General features: G+C 39.4%; 1 protein-coding gene and 1 pseudogene across 1 annotated transcript; one reads left to right on the forward strand and one right to left on the reverse strand.

Annotated features, from left to right (window-relative positions):
* The first annotated feature begins 1835 nt into the window (after nucleotides 1-1835).
* On the forward strand, nucleotides 1836-5357 carry LOC139177756 (olfactory receptor 1468-like; annotated as a pseudogene).
* A 9036-nt stretch (nucleotides 5358-14393) lies between these two features.
* Nucleotides 14394-15350, reverse strand: LOC109573212 (olfactory receptor 1G1-like). The gene has a single exon (XM_019980389.2). The coding sequence runs from the start codon at nucleotides 15333-15335 to the stop codon at nucleotides 14394-14396; it is 942 nt and encodes a 313-aa protein (XP_019835948.2). The 5' UTR covers nucleotides 15336-15350.
* Nucleotides 15351-16081: the final 731 nt, after the last annotated feature.

Here is a 16081-nt window from a genome sequence, read left to right on the forward strand (position 1 = left end):
ATAAAATTTACTTTGTTATTAATGAGTTTTTCCAAGTCCTAGTATCCATTGGGACCCAATGTCCCTCAGGCCCAGGAAGACAGAATGACAAAAGGGATGTTGTAGAAACAGGTGATGACTGCAGAGTCTATCTCCATATGCCTATAATGAATAAAAGAGTGAATACCCCCATGTCAAAGCCCTGAAGTCATCCTCAGGCATACTTGGTAAGTTAGGCTGGAGAGTCCATGCCTTTGCTCAGTTACTCAGTCATGTCTGACTCTTTTGCAACTCCATGGACTTGTAGCCCACCAGGCTCCTCTGTTCATGGGATTCTCGAGGCAAGAACACTGGAGTGGGTTGCCATTTATTCCTCCAGGCCTCAGGGATTTTTCAGCCTGAGTATCCAGACTACTGAGATTCTATGATACGATTCTATGGGATTTTTCTTCAGGCTGTCTAAAAAACCCCTGTTCAACATTCTAGAAAGTCTGTGTTGATTAGCATCTACCATATTTAACCTCTCTTCTCTGTCAATATAGTAATTTTAAGTATTTCATAATGGACTCCTCTATATTTTGCAAGAGATTCTCAAAAGAGATTTCAAGTTTACAGAAGCTTTGAAAGATAGGCAGGAACAAGTCAGCATTATCATCCTAAAACTGAAGAAGGTAATATGTAGAGAAGTGTAAGGAATAGGTAATTAGGAGTGGGTTTCCTCAAGGGCAGCATTTTTAGATGATATCTGAGTGATTTGGACTCCGTAATCAGGCATTTTATACAATAGATGGATCCCACCTAGTTCCCAGGAATGGAAGTTCATGAGGAGTCAGAAATTCATCCTTTAGTTCACTAATGTATAACAAACATCTTTCTTCTGTCCAGGTGTGAAAACACATACATTTGCCTGGTTTAAACCCTATGATCTTGGTGAGTATCCTGCAGTGAGGGTACTATTCTATATCTCTTTGGGGTTAGAAGAAGTTTCCCTCATCTGAAGTGCTCCTCCTGTTTTTTTCTTTTCTTTTCTTTTTTGGTCAAATCCTGATTCACACTGTGGGGAAATGTATCAGGAGTAGACCAGGCACTGGGTCCAAGAGATTGTAAGTTATTTTTATTATTATTTGCTTTTTCATGACATTTGTCTCAGCTGTAAAAAATCTGCCTGCAATGCAAGACTCACAAGTTCAGTCCCTGGGCCGAGAAGATCCCCTGGAGGAGGGCATGGCAACCCACTCCAGTATGCTTGCATGGAGAATTCCATGGACAGAGGAACCTGGCAGGTTATAGTCCATGGGGTTGCAAAGAGTCAGACACAACTGAAGCAACTTAGCATGGATGCACGCATGACCTCTAAACTTCAACATGAATCTCACATCAATATTGACATTGTGTGGGCTGAATTTTAAGGAAAAAATGACAGCCTTGCTTGGGTACATTAGTGTTAAGCCACATAATAAGATAGCTTGAGATGGGTTGGTTTTCTAACCTGGGGAGAGAAATTCTAGACAGTCTACAGTACAGTATTTGGAAATCAATGCAAATGACTTAGATAAGGGAGCTGTAATTTGGAAAGGCTGTCAGTGGATGTTTCTACCTTCCGTATTTTTGGTGTCGAAACAATTCAGTGATCTCTTGGATGGCCTGAAAGTTTTCTTTTTGTACTTCTCATTGTCCTAGATGTTAAGGTTCATCAGTGAACAAAGTAGAACTTTTTTTTATCTTTAGCATCTATCAAAGAGCAAATAATCCATGTTAAATGATCTGGAAGACGATTTCCTAGGAGAAGGAATGGAGTGGGATGGGGATAGCACGCATTCAGGTAATGAAAGCATGATGTGCCATGATGGGCAAAAGTAGTCTGCCTTTGAGAAAATGAGAGATACCTGGTCTACTTGGAGTAGAGAGAGGGTTGGCCATGAGCTCATTGCTCTGATGAAATAAAGGTCTTGTGGACCATGTCAACCCTGATAAAATAAGGTCTTTGTGTTAGTGGAAAGGGGAAACTCTTCAGTTAGAATAGTGACATGGAAATGTTTGAGTTATAAAAAGAATGATTCTGGATAATGTCAATGCATTATAGGGAAGTGAAAGTAGAGAGAGTCCAAATTTGTTGACATTGTTTAGGTGAGAATAGTAACTGAGCTAAATGGTGGCTGTAGGATGTCAAGAAGGGCATATATGAGAAATGTTCAGAAAGCGGGACTGGAAACATAGTAAATGAACAAGGAGAGATGAGGAGAGGGAGAAGTCAAGGATGGCTCTCAGGTCTGGCTTGTATATCTTGTAGGTGGTACTGTCAATCACTGAGGTAGAGAACATTGGGAGTGAAGCACATATGGGACTGAAGAAACAACAAGCCTAATCTCGGGAAGATTTGTCTTGGAGTGAAGGTGAAACATGCAAATAAGATGGTCATCAGGGAGTTGAGCACCCAGGTCTGTAGCTCGGAAGAATGCTGTGGGCTGAATAAGAGTAGAAGGACAATACACTGAGGATCCCCAATATTCAAAGGATGACTTGGCACAAAGACTTCTCTAATGACTGTGTGAAGAAGGTGTTGTTATGGAAGCCAGAATAAAACAGGAGCATGAGGTATCACCATGGCCAAGAGATGAGAGAGTCCTACAAAGGGAAAAGTGATCATTAGTACTGAATGGGATATGTTATTGAATTTAGAGACATGAATGTTATTGCAGACTTTGAAGGGGGAGTTTCAGTAGCATCACCGGCCGCCTGTGCCTAAATTCTCAGTCATCCACCATTTGACAATAAGCCACATGCTATACGCATTATTTATTTTTTATATCTGGATTTAAGGTCTGTGACTTTTTATAAATAATCGAGTTATCAAATGACAAAGAGGAACCAAACCATCATCTCAGAGTTCCTCCTTCTGGGCCTGCCTATCCAGCCAGAGCATCAAAACCTGTTCTATGCTCTGTTCCTGGCCATGTATGTTACCACCATCCTGGGGAACCTCCTCATAATGCTCCTGATTTTACTGGACCCCCACCTCCACACACCCATGTATTTGTTTCTCAGTAACCTGTCTTTCTCTGACCTCTGCTTCTCCTCTGTCACAATGCCTAAGCTGTTGCAGAATGTGAAGAGCCAAGTCCTGTCCATCCCCTAGCAGGCTGTCTGGCCCAGAGGTATTTATACTGTTTTTTGGAGTTCTTGAGAGCTTCCTGCTTGTGGCCATGGCCTATGACCACTACATCGCCATCTGCTTCCCCCTGCACAACACCGCCATCATGAGCCCCAGGCTGTGTCTCGCCCTGCTGGCGCTGTCCTGGGTGCTGACCGCTGCCCATGCCATGTTGCACACCGTGCTCATGGCCCGGCTGTCCTTCTGCACTGACAATGTGATTCCTCACTTTTTCAGTGACACATCTACTTTGTTGAAGGTGTCCTGCTCTGATACTCGAGTCAACGGGTTGGTGATACTTTTCATGGGAGGACTCATTCTCGTGATCCCATTTCTATTCATCATCATGTCCTATGCACGAATTGTCTCCTCCATCCTCAAAGTTCCTTCTGCCAGGGGTATCCACAAGGCCTTCTCCACCTGTGGCTCCCACATCTCCATGGTGTCTCTCTTCTATGGGACAATTATTGGCCTCTACTTGTGCCCATCAACTAATAATTCTACTGTTGAGGAGACCGTGATGGCCGTGATGTACACTGTGGTGACCCCCATACTGAACCCCTTCGTATACAGCCTGAAGAACAGAGACATGAAAAGAGCCCTTGGAAGAGTCTTTTGGAAAAAGAAATATCTTTCTCTCTAAAATGGTAACAATTGGGATTTTTACACTATTTAATTCAGTGGTTATGATAATGTTGCCAGTGGAGTATTACTCTAAATCAGTAGCTTTCTTTTTTCAGTTTTAAAGCCATTAACCTTTTTATTCAAGCAAAACCCCACAATAAAGGCTAATATGAAAATATGATGACCAGGAAGCTTTGTTTGAAGTGGAATTGAGGTCAGGAAACCATCTGCTCTGCATCTTTATTTTCCTCTTCCCAGGTGGGATTCATGTTTGAAAATAAGATTTATATATTTTTTGTGCAGAATGTTTACTACCCACGTCAATTCAGGAATTAGCTTTTCAAGCATCACTGAAATCATTGCTTTCTTCCTGCTCAAAAATCCTTAATGATGCTCGCAAATGAAGAAAGAATGAAATGTACGCTTTCTGGCTCACAGAAGCACAGAGACTCCTGGAGTTCTCTATTTCTGATACACCTTCACTTTTATCACCATGATTAAAAGCATTTGTTACTACCTTATCTCCATGCATATACTTACAGCATTTTATTCTTAATATTACTTTTTGGGACCAGATCAGAGCAACCTTCCTTTAAGAGAGATAATAAATAGAAAACACTTACTGAGTGTTTTTTTTTTTATGTGTCACGCACTTTTCCCATCTATTAATCTACCACCTCTATGATGTTGCTCCTATTATTTTCCTCTTTACAGACAAAGTGTTAGAAACATTAATTTACTGTCCAACATCACATAAGAAGTAAGTGGTGGAGTTAAGATCTGAACACAGGTGGTTTGGCTACACAGCTCTAGATCTCCATGACCATACAATACTGCATCTTCAGACTATAGAATCTTACTCCCTTCCGTTGTAACGGTGGATTCTGTCCAGTTCCAATCACTTGTCAATCAATCAAGCTGATTTTTCATGTCCTCTTCATATTTCTTATTGAGGCATTGAATTGCTATTTTCTTCATACAAAACCAGAAATTATAGAACAGAAGTTGTAAATTGTATTCCTGGGAGCCAAGCAAGAAATATGATGAGTGTAAAGTGTATCAGATTTAAGAAAACTCAACTGCAGGGATATGGTCAAAGATATTTTATTTTATGAATACATGGAGTATATATACCTCTACCATAACTCAAAAATCTATGCTACTAGAGATGATATAACTTTCATATTGAATACATTCTAATTGAAAATAGAAATATTTAATCATGAAATATATTATTGTATCTTATTACTCCTTTGATTTAGAAACAAAATCTGGCAGTTTTCTTTCTGACTAGTGTGACATCGTTTGTTTTCTCTTGAATTACCTAGTAGAAAATTCAGACTTGGGTCTAATAACCAGGAGTGATATTTAGAGTTTTTTTTTCCTGTTTAATAATAGATAAGAGCTGTTTGCAAATGAATATAGGTCTTTGAATATAGGTCAAATTTTTGCACAAGCATTTTTATATTTAGAGTTGCTTTTCTGATGATATAAATAGAATTTTGATAATCTGAGGTTGCTATATATTTTCAATATTACATTGCACTATATCATTAATGTTTTTTTTTGCTCTTTATTTACACCATCCTATTGAGAGAGGTGAGCTAAAATGTTCATATAACACATAATATTATTTTATTGTCATATAATTGGTAATAAAGAAATCTTTTAAAATAATTCATTCTTCAACTCTATAATTTTAGATATCTAGACAGGTTATTACTTTCATTTCTGTAAATGCATTTTAGCAATTAGCTTGCATTATTCTTTGCCAAATTAAGTTTGCAAAGACACAGTTTAAGAAAAAGGAATCAGTCAATTGAATTATTTATTTGTTTAATTATTTGTGGATGCCTTTGCAGAGAAATATTCAGAGTGGTTACATGATTTTCAGTGTCAAACCAAGGCCGTGTATTTAATCAAAGCTTTGCAAATATTAAAGTTAAAATATTTTCTTTTGCCTCACATGAGTAACTCATTTTCTTTAAACATTTCCAAAGACTTTTTGGCCCCATGATGCCTAACCTCCATGCAGTACCCAAGGCCACCATCTTGTGTATCCAAGTTATTAAGTAGAGTGTTGGATGACCAGTTCAGTTTTGGGGAACACATTCAACTTATGATATTAATCACTGTTCTGTGATGGGCTTCATTTTTTACTTTTTAGCATTGAAAAATCACTTCAAAAAGTAAACTCATATTCAGTGTCATGCAAAATATTGCCACTTTGGATTTTATTTTTTAAAATGTTTGATATTATTACCAATATGGCCAGAATACAATTTGTAGCCAGTAATTTCAACCATCTCACATTAAAAATATGAAGCTTTTCTTTCCCCCAACGTATTTTCAACTAATATCTTGATATTGAACCTGTTAGGAGAGTCTTAGCCAAAATTTCTGAGGAATGATCAAACTTTTCATCAACAACACAAACAAATATGGTGAATTGAGTGGTATTATTTGCCTGTATTCTCATGTGGTAACAGACATATGAATGCTTGTCTCTGTTTGAAGCACAGAATTTTTGCTAAATCCTAAAGATCCTCAAAAATCTCTAAAAGATTTGATGCCCAATTATTTAATTTAATACAACAGAATTTCACAATATCATTGTTCATTTTATAATTATATGGAAAAATAAACCATTTAAACATTTAGTTTTAGTTTCTGCTTGTTAAATTTTTCATGTCATAATTTTCTGTACAGTGGTCATTGTAAGATTTGCTTAAAGTAAAATAGTTTTGACACAGTTTCATTTTGCTTATTTACTAAACATGTTGGAATACTGTATTTTTCCAGAAAGAAATATTCTTGGCATTGTAGTACTGTGGTCAGGTAAATTGAAGGATGCATGCTGTGTGCTTAGTAGCTCAGTCATGTCCGACTCTTTGTGACCCTTTGGACTATAGCCTTCCAGGCCTCTCTGTCCATGGGATTTTTCAGGTAAGAATACTACAGTGGGTTGCCATTTCTTCTTCCAGGGAATCTTCCTGACCCGGGATTGAACCCGTGTCTCCTGTGTTTCCTGCATTGCAGGTGGATTCTTCACCTGCTTAGCCATTGGAAAGCCTAAGTTGAAGAATCTTATGCTACAAAATTCTCGTATTACTGTTGTGCTGTGCTGTGCTTAGTCGCTCAGTTGTGTCTGACTCTTTGCGACCCCATGGCCAGTAGCCAGCCAGGCCCCTCTGTCCATGGGGATTCTCCAGGCAAGAATACTGGAGTGGGTTGCCATGCTCTCCTCCAGGGAATCTTCCAAACCCAGGGATGGAACCTGTGTCTCTTATGTCTCCTACGTTGGCAGGCAGGTTCTTTACCCACTAGTGCCACCTGGGAAGACCCAGTTAATCACGCAGATAGGCAGTTCTACATCTTCCCAGAGCCACTTCATCTCGTCCATGAGGACTTTCTTGCAAGTTTGAGAAGCAGGTGCAGCAAGGCAGGTGACAGCATTTTATAGCATGCTATAAGAATTAGATAACATTTTATATTATCTTTAAATACTAAGGAATTGGATTGTATGAATGCTCTTGCAATTTTGTGACTGTGTTTTTGAGACAGAGAAACTGGAGAAGAGAGAAGATAGGGAAAGTAGAAAAGAGACAACATGAGCTTGTGATGTCCATACCTTACTCTCTGTTCGTGTGGCTCTCAGAGTCTCTTGGTTCTGCTGCCTCCAGTTTCCTCCTACATAGGATGAAAATTCAGTCAGGACACAGAGGACCCTAAGACACTGCTTTGTCAATAGGCCTTAGTGACTTGTCCTACTGGCTAAAGATGGGAAGAAGGTATTAGTGCCTGGATCTTCTGTCCCTATGAGAGAGGAGACAGAATGGAAGGCTGTGGATGCCCTGATGAGGATGATAATCTGAGACATGACGCTTCAGTCTCACACTCAAAGAAAAAGGAGTGTACTAGGAGCACGCTACCATCAGTTTTGACGAGGCCTTGGGGAAGCAGTCCCATGACAGTTTGTTGAGATGAACCTGGATAATTGCTCCAGTGTTAATATCTATAAGAAAAGGTCTTGGGAAATGAATTTTATTTACAAGGAATAAACAAGTTCCATATGGGGAAGTCTTCCTTTTAGGAAGCCTTCTTAAAAGGGTTCCTAGAAGTTTAAGAATACACCAGAGTTAAAGAAGACATCCAGCATGTGCTCCTTCCTGGCTTTGAGTCACCAGGGGAATGGAAAGTCTTAAGTATGAAATTTGAATCGGAATGAGCCCATATTTCCTGGTGGCTCAGATAGTAAAGAATTCGCCTGCAATGCAGGAAGCCCGGATTCGATCCCTGGGTTGGGAAGATCCCTTGGATCTGGCATGGCAACCCATTCCAGTATTCTTGCCTGGGAAATCCCATGGACAGAGGAGCCTGGCGGGCTTCAGTCCATAGCATCACAAACAGTCAGACGTGACTGAGCACACACTCATAAGCCCACATTGCTAGTGACTCCAAATACTAAGTAAAAGTAATGGAAAAAAACCCATGTTTAGAGGAAAATAAAGTCACTGTAGCCTTCAAATTATTTCTCTGAAGAATTTTTTCAAACAGAATATCAAGCACAAGACCAAAGAGAAGCAGATACACAAGGAAATGAGGTATCAAAGATAAGAACCAGCAGATGAAAGACAGAAAAGGACTCCAGGTGGTATGATAATCAGACACAGTCAACATTGACTTTTGCAAAGCTTATGAAATGAAACCAAATCTGAAAATTTCGGCAGGAATTTTTACAAACTGAAAAATATGAGTAACCAGTCCTCACATAACAAACACATTTTCCACACTCTGTAATACCCCTCATATTATCTTGTCATTATTCCTGCATGAGTAATCACTCCTAGCAGTATAATTTAGTTTTACCCATTTTATACTTTATATCAATGAATGTATGTTGTTTATACTCTTGTCTGTCATATATCTAATTTTAGTAGATAGTTCTAGGCAGTTTCCCCAAGTTCTTGTGCCAGTCTTCCTCCCCTTTCACAGTATATGAGAGTTCCAGTTGTTCCTAATTATCTGACATTTTCCCATCCTTTTATTTAAGCTGTTTTAGTCTGTGTGTAGTGTTAGTATGTATGTTTTAAATTTGCATTTCCTTGATGACTACTGAAGTCAAGTGTCTTTTCATATGGTTACTATTTTAATATGTATATTTTGTTGTGTAAATTCTCTTTTCAGGCCTTTAGCCCATTTTTCTATGGATATTTTTAGGTTGATTTGTAATTATATGTTGCAGCTATGAATTCATGAAACGTTGTAGTAAGAATACAACTGGTTTTTACTCAGTTAATGATGGAAAGAGAAGATTTTAATGTCAGTATAGGTTAATTTATCATTTTATCTTTATTCCTTTTTGTACCTTTTCTAAGAAATCTTCGCTAAATCTTTAATAATGGTCTCCTATATTTTACTCCTGAACTATTTATTGCTTTCCCTTTAACCTTTAGATCTCCCATTAATCTAGTGTTGGTTATGATACCGGGTGAGGTAGAGGTCAAGAAGATATGTTCTCCCCACAAATATTGATATCTAACTAATCCAGTCCCATTTGTTGAAATGACCATCTTTTTCCTGCTGTATTTCCCATTAGTCAGATGACTGCACCTCTGTGAATCTGTTTCTGGACTCTATTCTGTTCCATTTCTCAGTTGTTTATCCTTGCGTCAATACTCCACTCATTAATTACTGTATCTTTTAATGGCATTGTTACATGGTTTAAATTCTTTAGTTTTCTTTAGTATTTCTTTGCCTATTTTTGACTCTCAATTTCCATTTCCATTTTGGCTGGTTAATTTCTCTAAAAAAAGACTGGCTAGGATTTTGAATTGTATTGCATTGAAACTAGATTAATTAGGAAGAGAATGGGTTTCTTTGCAATATTGAGTCCTCTAAGTCTTAGACATGGTGTATTTCTCCACTTCTTTATTATTTATTTCAATAACACTTTGCATTCTTCTGAGTAAACAGCTCCCAAATCTTTTGCTAGAATTATTTTTGTGTATTCATTGCCTTTTATTAAATTTAAATTGTATGTATTTAAGGTGTACAAATGATGTTTTGATATACATGTACATACTGAAATGATTACTACAATCAAGCTAATTAACATCTCTATCTCCAGCATTTTCTTTCATGATGAGAGCACTTGAGGTCTACTCTCTTAGCAAAGTTCCAGTATATAATACAGTATTATTAACTATGCTGTAATTAAATCTCTAGACTTTACTAATCCTACCTGACTACAACTTTGGGCTCTTTGAAAACATGTCCTAGATCATAAGGCAGTTGTATTTCCAGTTTTTTAAGGAATCTCCACACTGTTCTCCATAGTGGCTGTACTAATTTGCATTCCCACCAACAGTGTAAGAGAGTTCCCTTTTCTCCACACCCTCTCCAGCATTTATTGCTTGTAGACTTTTGGATTGCAGCTATTCTGACTGGCGTGAAATGGTACCTCATAGTGATTTTGATTTGCATTTCTCTGATAAATCACAGCACTGTTTATAATAGCCAGGACATGGAAGCAACCTAGATGACCATCAGCAGATGAATGGATAAGAAAGCTGTGGTACATATACACAATGGAGTATTACTCAGCCATTAAAAAGAATACATTTGAATCAGTTCTAATGAGATGGATGAAACTGGAACCTATTATACAGAGTGAAGTAAGCCAGAAAGAAAAACACCAATACAGTATACTAACGCATATATATGGAATTTAGAAAGATGGTAACAATAACCCTGTGTACGAGACAGCAAAAGAGACACAGATGTATAGATCAGTCTTATGGACTCTGTGGGAGAGGGAGAGGGTGGGGAGATTTGGGAGAATGGCATTGAAACATGTATAATATCATGTATGAAACGAGTCGCCAGTCCAGGTTTGATGCACGATACTGGATGCTTGGGGCTGGTGCACTGGGACAACCCAGAGGGAGGGTATGGGGAAGGAGGAGGGAGGAGGGTTCAGGATGGGGAACACAGGTATACCTGTGGCAGATTCATTTTGATATTTGGCAAAACTAATACAATATTGTAAAGTTTAAAAATAAAATTAAAAAAAAAAAAAAGAAAACATGTCCTCTTACCCGCATCTCCCAACCCTGGTAGCGATGATTCTGCTTTCTACTTCTATGAATTTAACTTTTTTAGAGTCTGTATGTAAGTGAGATCATGCAGTATTTTTATTTCTGTGTCTGGCTTATTTCATCTAGCATGATATCCTTCAGGTTGATCCATGTTTTGTCACAATGGCAGGAGCTCCTGTTTTAAAGCCAACTAATATTCCGTTGTGTGTTTATACCACAATATCTTAATCCATTCATGCATCAGCAGACACAGGTTGTTTTCACATCTTACTGAACCAGATTCGTTTGCCTGATTTACAGCAAGCCAAATCCTGTGATTCCATGGTTTGCAGCAGAGAAACGGTTTATCCATGAGGCAGCCAAGTGAGAAGAACAAATGTCAAATCTGTATCCCCTAAAGGCTAAAGGCTTGGGATAGTTACATGATAAAGCTGAGGCATGGGGAGAGTGGGAAAAGGTAATAGGAGAAGAGAAAAAAGTAAGGTAATCATTGTTCTGTGCAAACATGACTAGGCTACATGCTTCGCCATGGGACATAAATTCTGAAAATGGCCCTGAACTTTTGTGACGTCGAAAGGAACCATATGCTTCATTTACAAATGTCTACTTATTAAATATTTTTGTGGGTAAGAAGTGGCAATGCAGAAGATTTGCTATAATCATAGATGACAGAAATAATTTTCCATTTTTAGGAACTCTACCAATGATTTTATTTTGCTGTAAGAGAAAGGGATAACAGGATGAGATGGTTGGATAGCATCACCAACTCAATGGGTGTGAATTTAAGCAAACTCAGGGACATGGTGACGGATAGGGAAGCCTGGGGCCCTGCAGTGCATGGGGTCGCAAAGAATCTGCTACGACTTAGCGACTGAACAATATTTATTAAGCTAGTAGAATGAATAACAATAGTGAAGCAGTATTGGTGAGATCTTGCAGAAACAGTTTTATTTGGTAGCAATTTGGCAGTATAGAATATGAGCTTTAAAACAAGTAATAAGTATATGTGGATGTATTTATTTTTAGGACTCTAGGCTAGGAGAATAAACCACACAATAAAGTAATGTTTGTTGAAATGATCTTTTTTTCATATTCAAAGATGTGAGTTAATCTTCAAATAGCACAGTAAAACAAATCTTTGACAAAACTATACAATCTTTGACAAAACTATGGTGTAAGAGTGTGTTGACACACCTCAAAAGATATAATTATGAATTATAATTCAAACATGAAAACTGTTGTTACATGAAAATTCACATACAAAATGTCAGTGTGAAAGAGTAACATATAATTTAAGTTAAAAGGTAGCACTAAAAATACTAGTGAATGTTAATTTAAACAGTCAAAGATGCACAACTGTCAATGAATTAGGTGGGAATATGGGACGGTGCAAACCTGTGTATTTAGGTAAAATTTCACCTTAAATTTAAGCACCCCAAGTGGGTAGCCATTCCCTTCTCCAGGGGCTCTTCCTGACTCAGGGACTGAACCTAGGTGTCCTGCATTGCAGGCAGATTCTTAACCGTCTGAACTACCAGGACAAGCATGATTTCAAAGGTAGACAGAAATCTTCCCCGCATGTGAATCCCAGTAAGTGAGAAATCCTGCATTAAATCCCACGATGTTCTCCGCAAGAATGATAGGATGCCTTCTGGTTTCACAGTGCAGGCCATAGGCAGTCCTTAGCAGCAGTGCTTGAGAGTGAATTCACATAATCTGATGCTTGCTCACCTTTCATTTTAACAAGAACTACTACTACAATAGCTAACATTTATTGAAAATATACTATATTCTAGGAAGTACATGGTTGCATTCATATCTAATTCGTTACAAACCATGCTTTACAGACAGTACCACATTCAAACTTCCTGACAACACAACGAGGTAAGTTATACTTGCTCTGAAAGGTTAAGGAACTTCCTAGAGTCACACAGCTTACAAGTGGCAAACTAAGCTTTGAACTTGCTTGTCTAACTCTGGAGCTAGTGCTGTCTACCACTTTGCTATACTATATTTTATTGACAGAAGATAGTGTGGGAACTTACTCTCAGGTGAATAGGGAGTAGGTGAGCTATCAACAGGGGCTTCCCAGGCAGTGCTAGTGGTAAAGAACCCGCCTGCCAGTGCAGGAGATGTAAGGGACACGGGTTCGATCCTTGGGTCAGGAAGACCCCCTGGAGAAGGGAATGGCTACCCATTTCAGTATTCTTGCCTGGAGAATCCCATGGACAGAGGAGCCAGGTGGGCTACAGTCCATAGGGTCACAAGGAGTCGGACATGACTGAAGTGACTTAGCATGCACGCACAAGCTATCAACAACTGACTTCCACTGGAAAACATATTATCAACAGAAATCACAATCTATGTTATGGACGCTTACAGCCAGGTACCTAAAGAGAATGAAAAATATCACCCTGTAGTAACTTTTCATTTTCTTATAGAATCTAACTGGTCTTGGGGCACCTACTGCATGTATATTTGCTCCAATGTTTACTGACTTAGCTTTTTGGTAACCATCAATAACAATCAGCATAATGCAGATATTGGCTTGAGTTGAATACAGAACAATGTGGGCTCTCTGTGGGTCATGTGAACTGGTGATGGTAGACCTAATGCTTGGGTAAATCATTTGAACTTTATTCTGTAGGAAGCATAAAACCATTTGAGTTTTCTAATAGGGTTGTGATGATATAATCATATTCTATGAAGATTCATCTGACTGTGGTGTACAGAATGGATGGAGTGAGGAGAAACTGGGGACTGGAGAATATCTAGGAGGGGTTTCAATCATTCAGGTGAGAGATTTGAAATAGTCATAAAATCATTCTTTCCTGATCCCTAACGTTATGATTGCAACTATGCCAGTGGGATTTAACACATTTTAATGGTGCCAGGCATTATGCCAAGTGATGCAAGGGTGAAATTGACTTGCAAAATTTTCCCCAAAGATAAAAATGAAGTTTTCAAGTGAAATTTAAGGTGTTAGGAGGGATGGGGATTTGGATGCCTGGTAAAATGTTGTAGTAGGTCTAGCTAAAGATTCCATCCCATCAGACCCTTCCCAGTCCCAGTGTCTGTTCTTTCAGCCTAGGGGTGTCACAGACATGGGGAGTCTCAGAGTTAAAATGCTATTGGTAGGGGTCCAAGTCACCAAGGTCCCAGTGATAGCAGGAAAAAGTTATATTTTCCTGGAGTTTATTCTTGGCTACATACACTAGTACAACCAAATATTCCCTTATTTTGGCCGTGCACTATCTCATGTGGTTTCAAAAGATTCAAGCACATCCTTTATGATATCATACAACTGGATGGCTATAATTCTAGAACATTATGATCGTAAGAACTTAAGCTGATGATATTGCCCTGATAATGGGTTTGTTCTAATGTTTCTTGTAGCTTAGGCATGAATATTTCAATTTCAGATCACAGGTCTTAGAAGTGAGATTCCCCACTTTTTCTCCCTTTCTCATTCTTCCCTGCTTAATTGTGGTGAATGTAATTGGGTAGGAACCCTCATATTAGATGTGAAGTCATTCCCACTAAAAGGACTGAATTTTCCTAGCCCACATTAGCTTTTTTAGGGAAGACTTAATGTCTCTGTTCCTCAAACTATAGATAAAGGGATTTAGCATTGGAGTTACCACCGTGTACATCACTGATGCAACTGCATCCTTCTGTGCCAAGTGGTTGGAGAGGGGGCTGAAGTAAACACAAAAGGAACTCCCAAAGTATAGAGAGACCACAGAGAGGTGAGAGCTGCAGGTGGAAAAGGCTTTCCACTTCCCCTGAGCTGAGGGGATCTTCAGGATTGTGGAGAAAATGTATGCATAAGAGATAACCAGGCAAAGTACGCAAACCAGACCCATAAGACCCCCTACAGTGAAGATCACCAGTTCATTGATGAAGGGGTCTGTGCAGGACAGACTCAGAAGGGGGTTGATGTCGCAGAAGAAGTGTGCAATCTCTTGGTGTGCACAGAAGGACAGGCTGCTCATCAAGAGTGTGTGTAGGAGGGAGTGGAGGGCGTTCGTGACCCAGGATGCAGACACTAGGAAGCCACAGAGGCCAGGGCTCATGACCATGATGTAATGGAGTGGGTAGCATATGGCCACGTAGCGGTCATAGGCCATGACAGCCAAGAGGGATGCCTCCAGCATCCCAAACATCAAGAAAAAATACAGTTGTGATAGACACCCTGTGTAGGAGATGACCTGATTCTGGGCCCATATATTTGCCAGCGTCTTGGGGATTGTGGTAGAAACAAAGCAGATATCAGTGAGGGAGAGGTTGGCCAGGAAGAAGAACATAGGAGTGTGGAGTTGAGCATGGGCAGTGATGGCCAGAATGATGAGGAGGTTCCCCGTCACTGTGACCAGGTACATGGACAGGAACAGACCAAAGAGGGGCCACTGCTGCTCTGGCTGTTGGGAGAGTCCCAGAAGGAAAAATTCTGAGACACTGGTCAAGTTTTCCCATTCCATTTGTCTGTAAGCAGAAAGTAGAGTTAATTGAATGAGATTGGTAAGCCCTGGATTGTGAGCTCTGAAAATTATGAGATATTCCAGCGTTGATATTCTAGGGTGGGGTTGAATCATATAAAATCTCCAATATTTAACTGCTTGTTGTTCAATCACCAAGTTGTGTCTGACTCTGTGCTACCCCATGGACCATAGCCTGCCAGGCCTCCCTATCCCTCACTATCTCCTGGAGTTTGCCCAAGTTCATGTCCATTGAATTGGTGATGCCACCTGCAGAAATACCAGTTGCATCTAGTTCAGCTGACTGTTTGCAAATGCTTGTGCTTGGTGCCATGGAAAACTGAAGATTTGTCTGCAATGGGAGAAGAGGTTTTTGAAAAAACTTTATTATATAAGTGTTAATCCAATATGGGCTTTCCTGGTGGCTCAGACGGTAATGAATCTGCCCGCAATGCAGAGAGAGACCCTGGTTCGATCCGTGGGTCGAGATCGACCCTTGGAGAAGGGCATGGCAATCCAATCCTGTATTCTTGCCTGGAGAATTCCATGGACAGAGGAGCCTGGCTGGCTACAGTCCATGGGTTTGCAAAGTTGGACATGACTGAATGACTAACACTTTCACTTTTCAATCCAGTACATATATCTGGGGGAGTAGGCTGGACATGTTAGTTTGCTTAACTCTTGTGGTATTCGTGTGGACATTATGATAATCCATCCTGGGATTTCATGAGTCAGAAAAGTATTTAACG

This window comes from Bos indicus, chromosome 19, assembly GCF_029378745.1.
Source record: "Bos indicus isolate NIAB-ARS_2022 breed Sahiwal x Tharparkar chromosome 19, NIAB-ARS_B.indTharparkar_mat_pri_1.0, whole genome shotgun sequence".
NCBI classification, from domain to species: domain Eukaryota; kingdom Metazoa; phylum Chordata; class Mammalia; order Artiodactyla; family Bovidae; genus Bos; species Bos indicus.

Bases quoted from the DNA above. Each gene is read 5' to 3' on its own strand.
- LOC109573212 (XM_019980389.2), bottom strand. From the start codon at position 15,335: ATGGAATGGGAAAACTTGACCAGTGTCTCAGAATTTTTCCTTCTGGGA.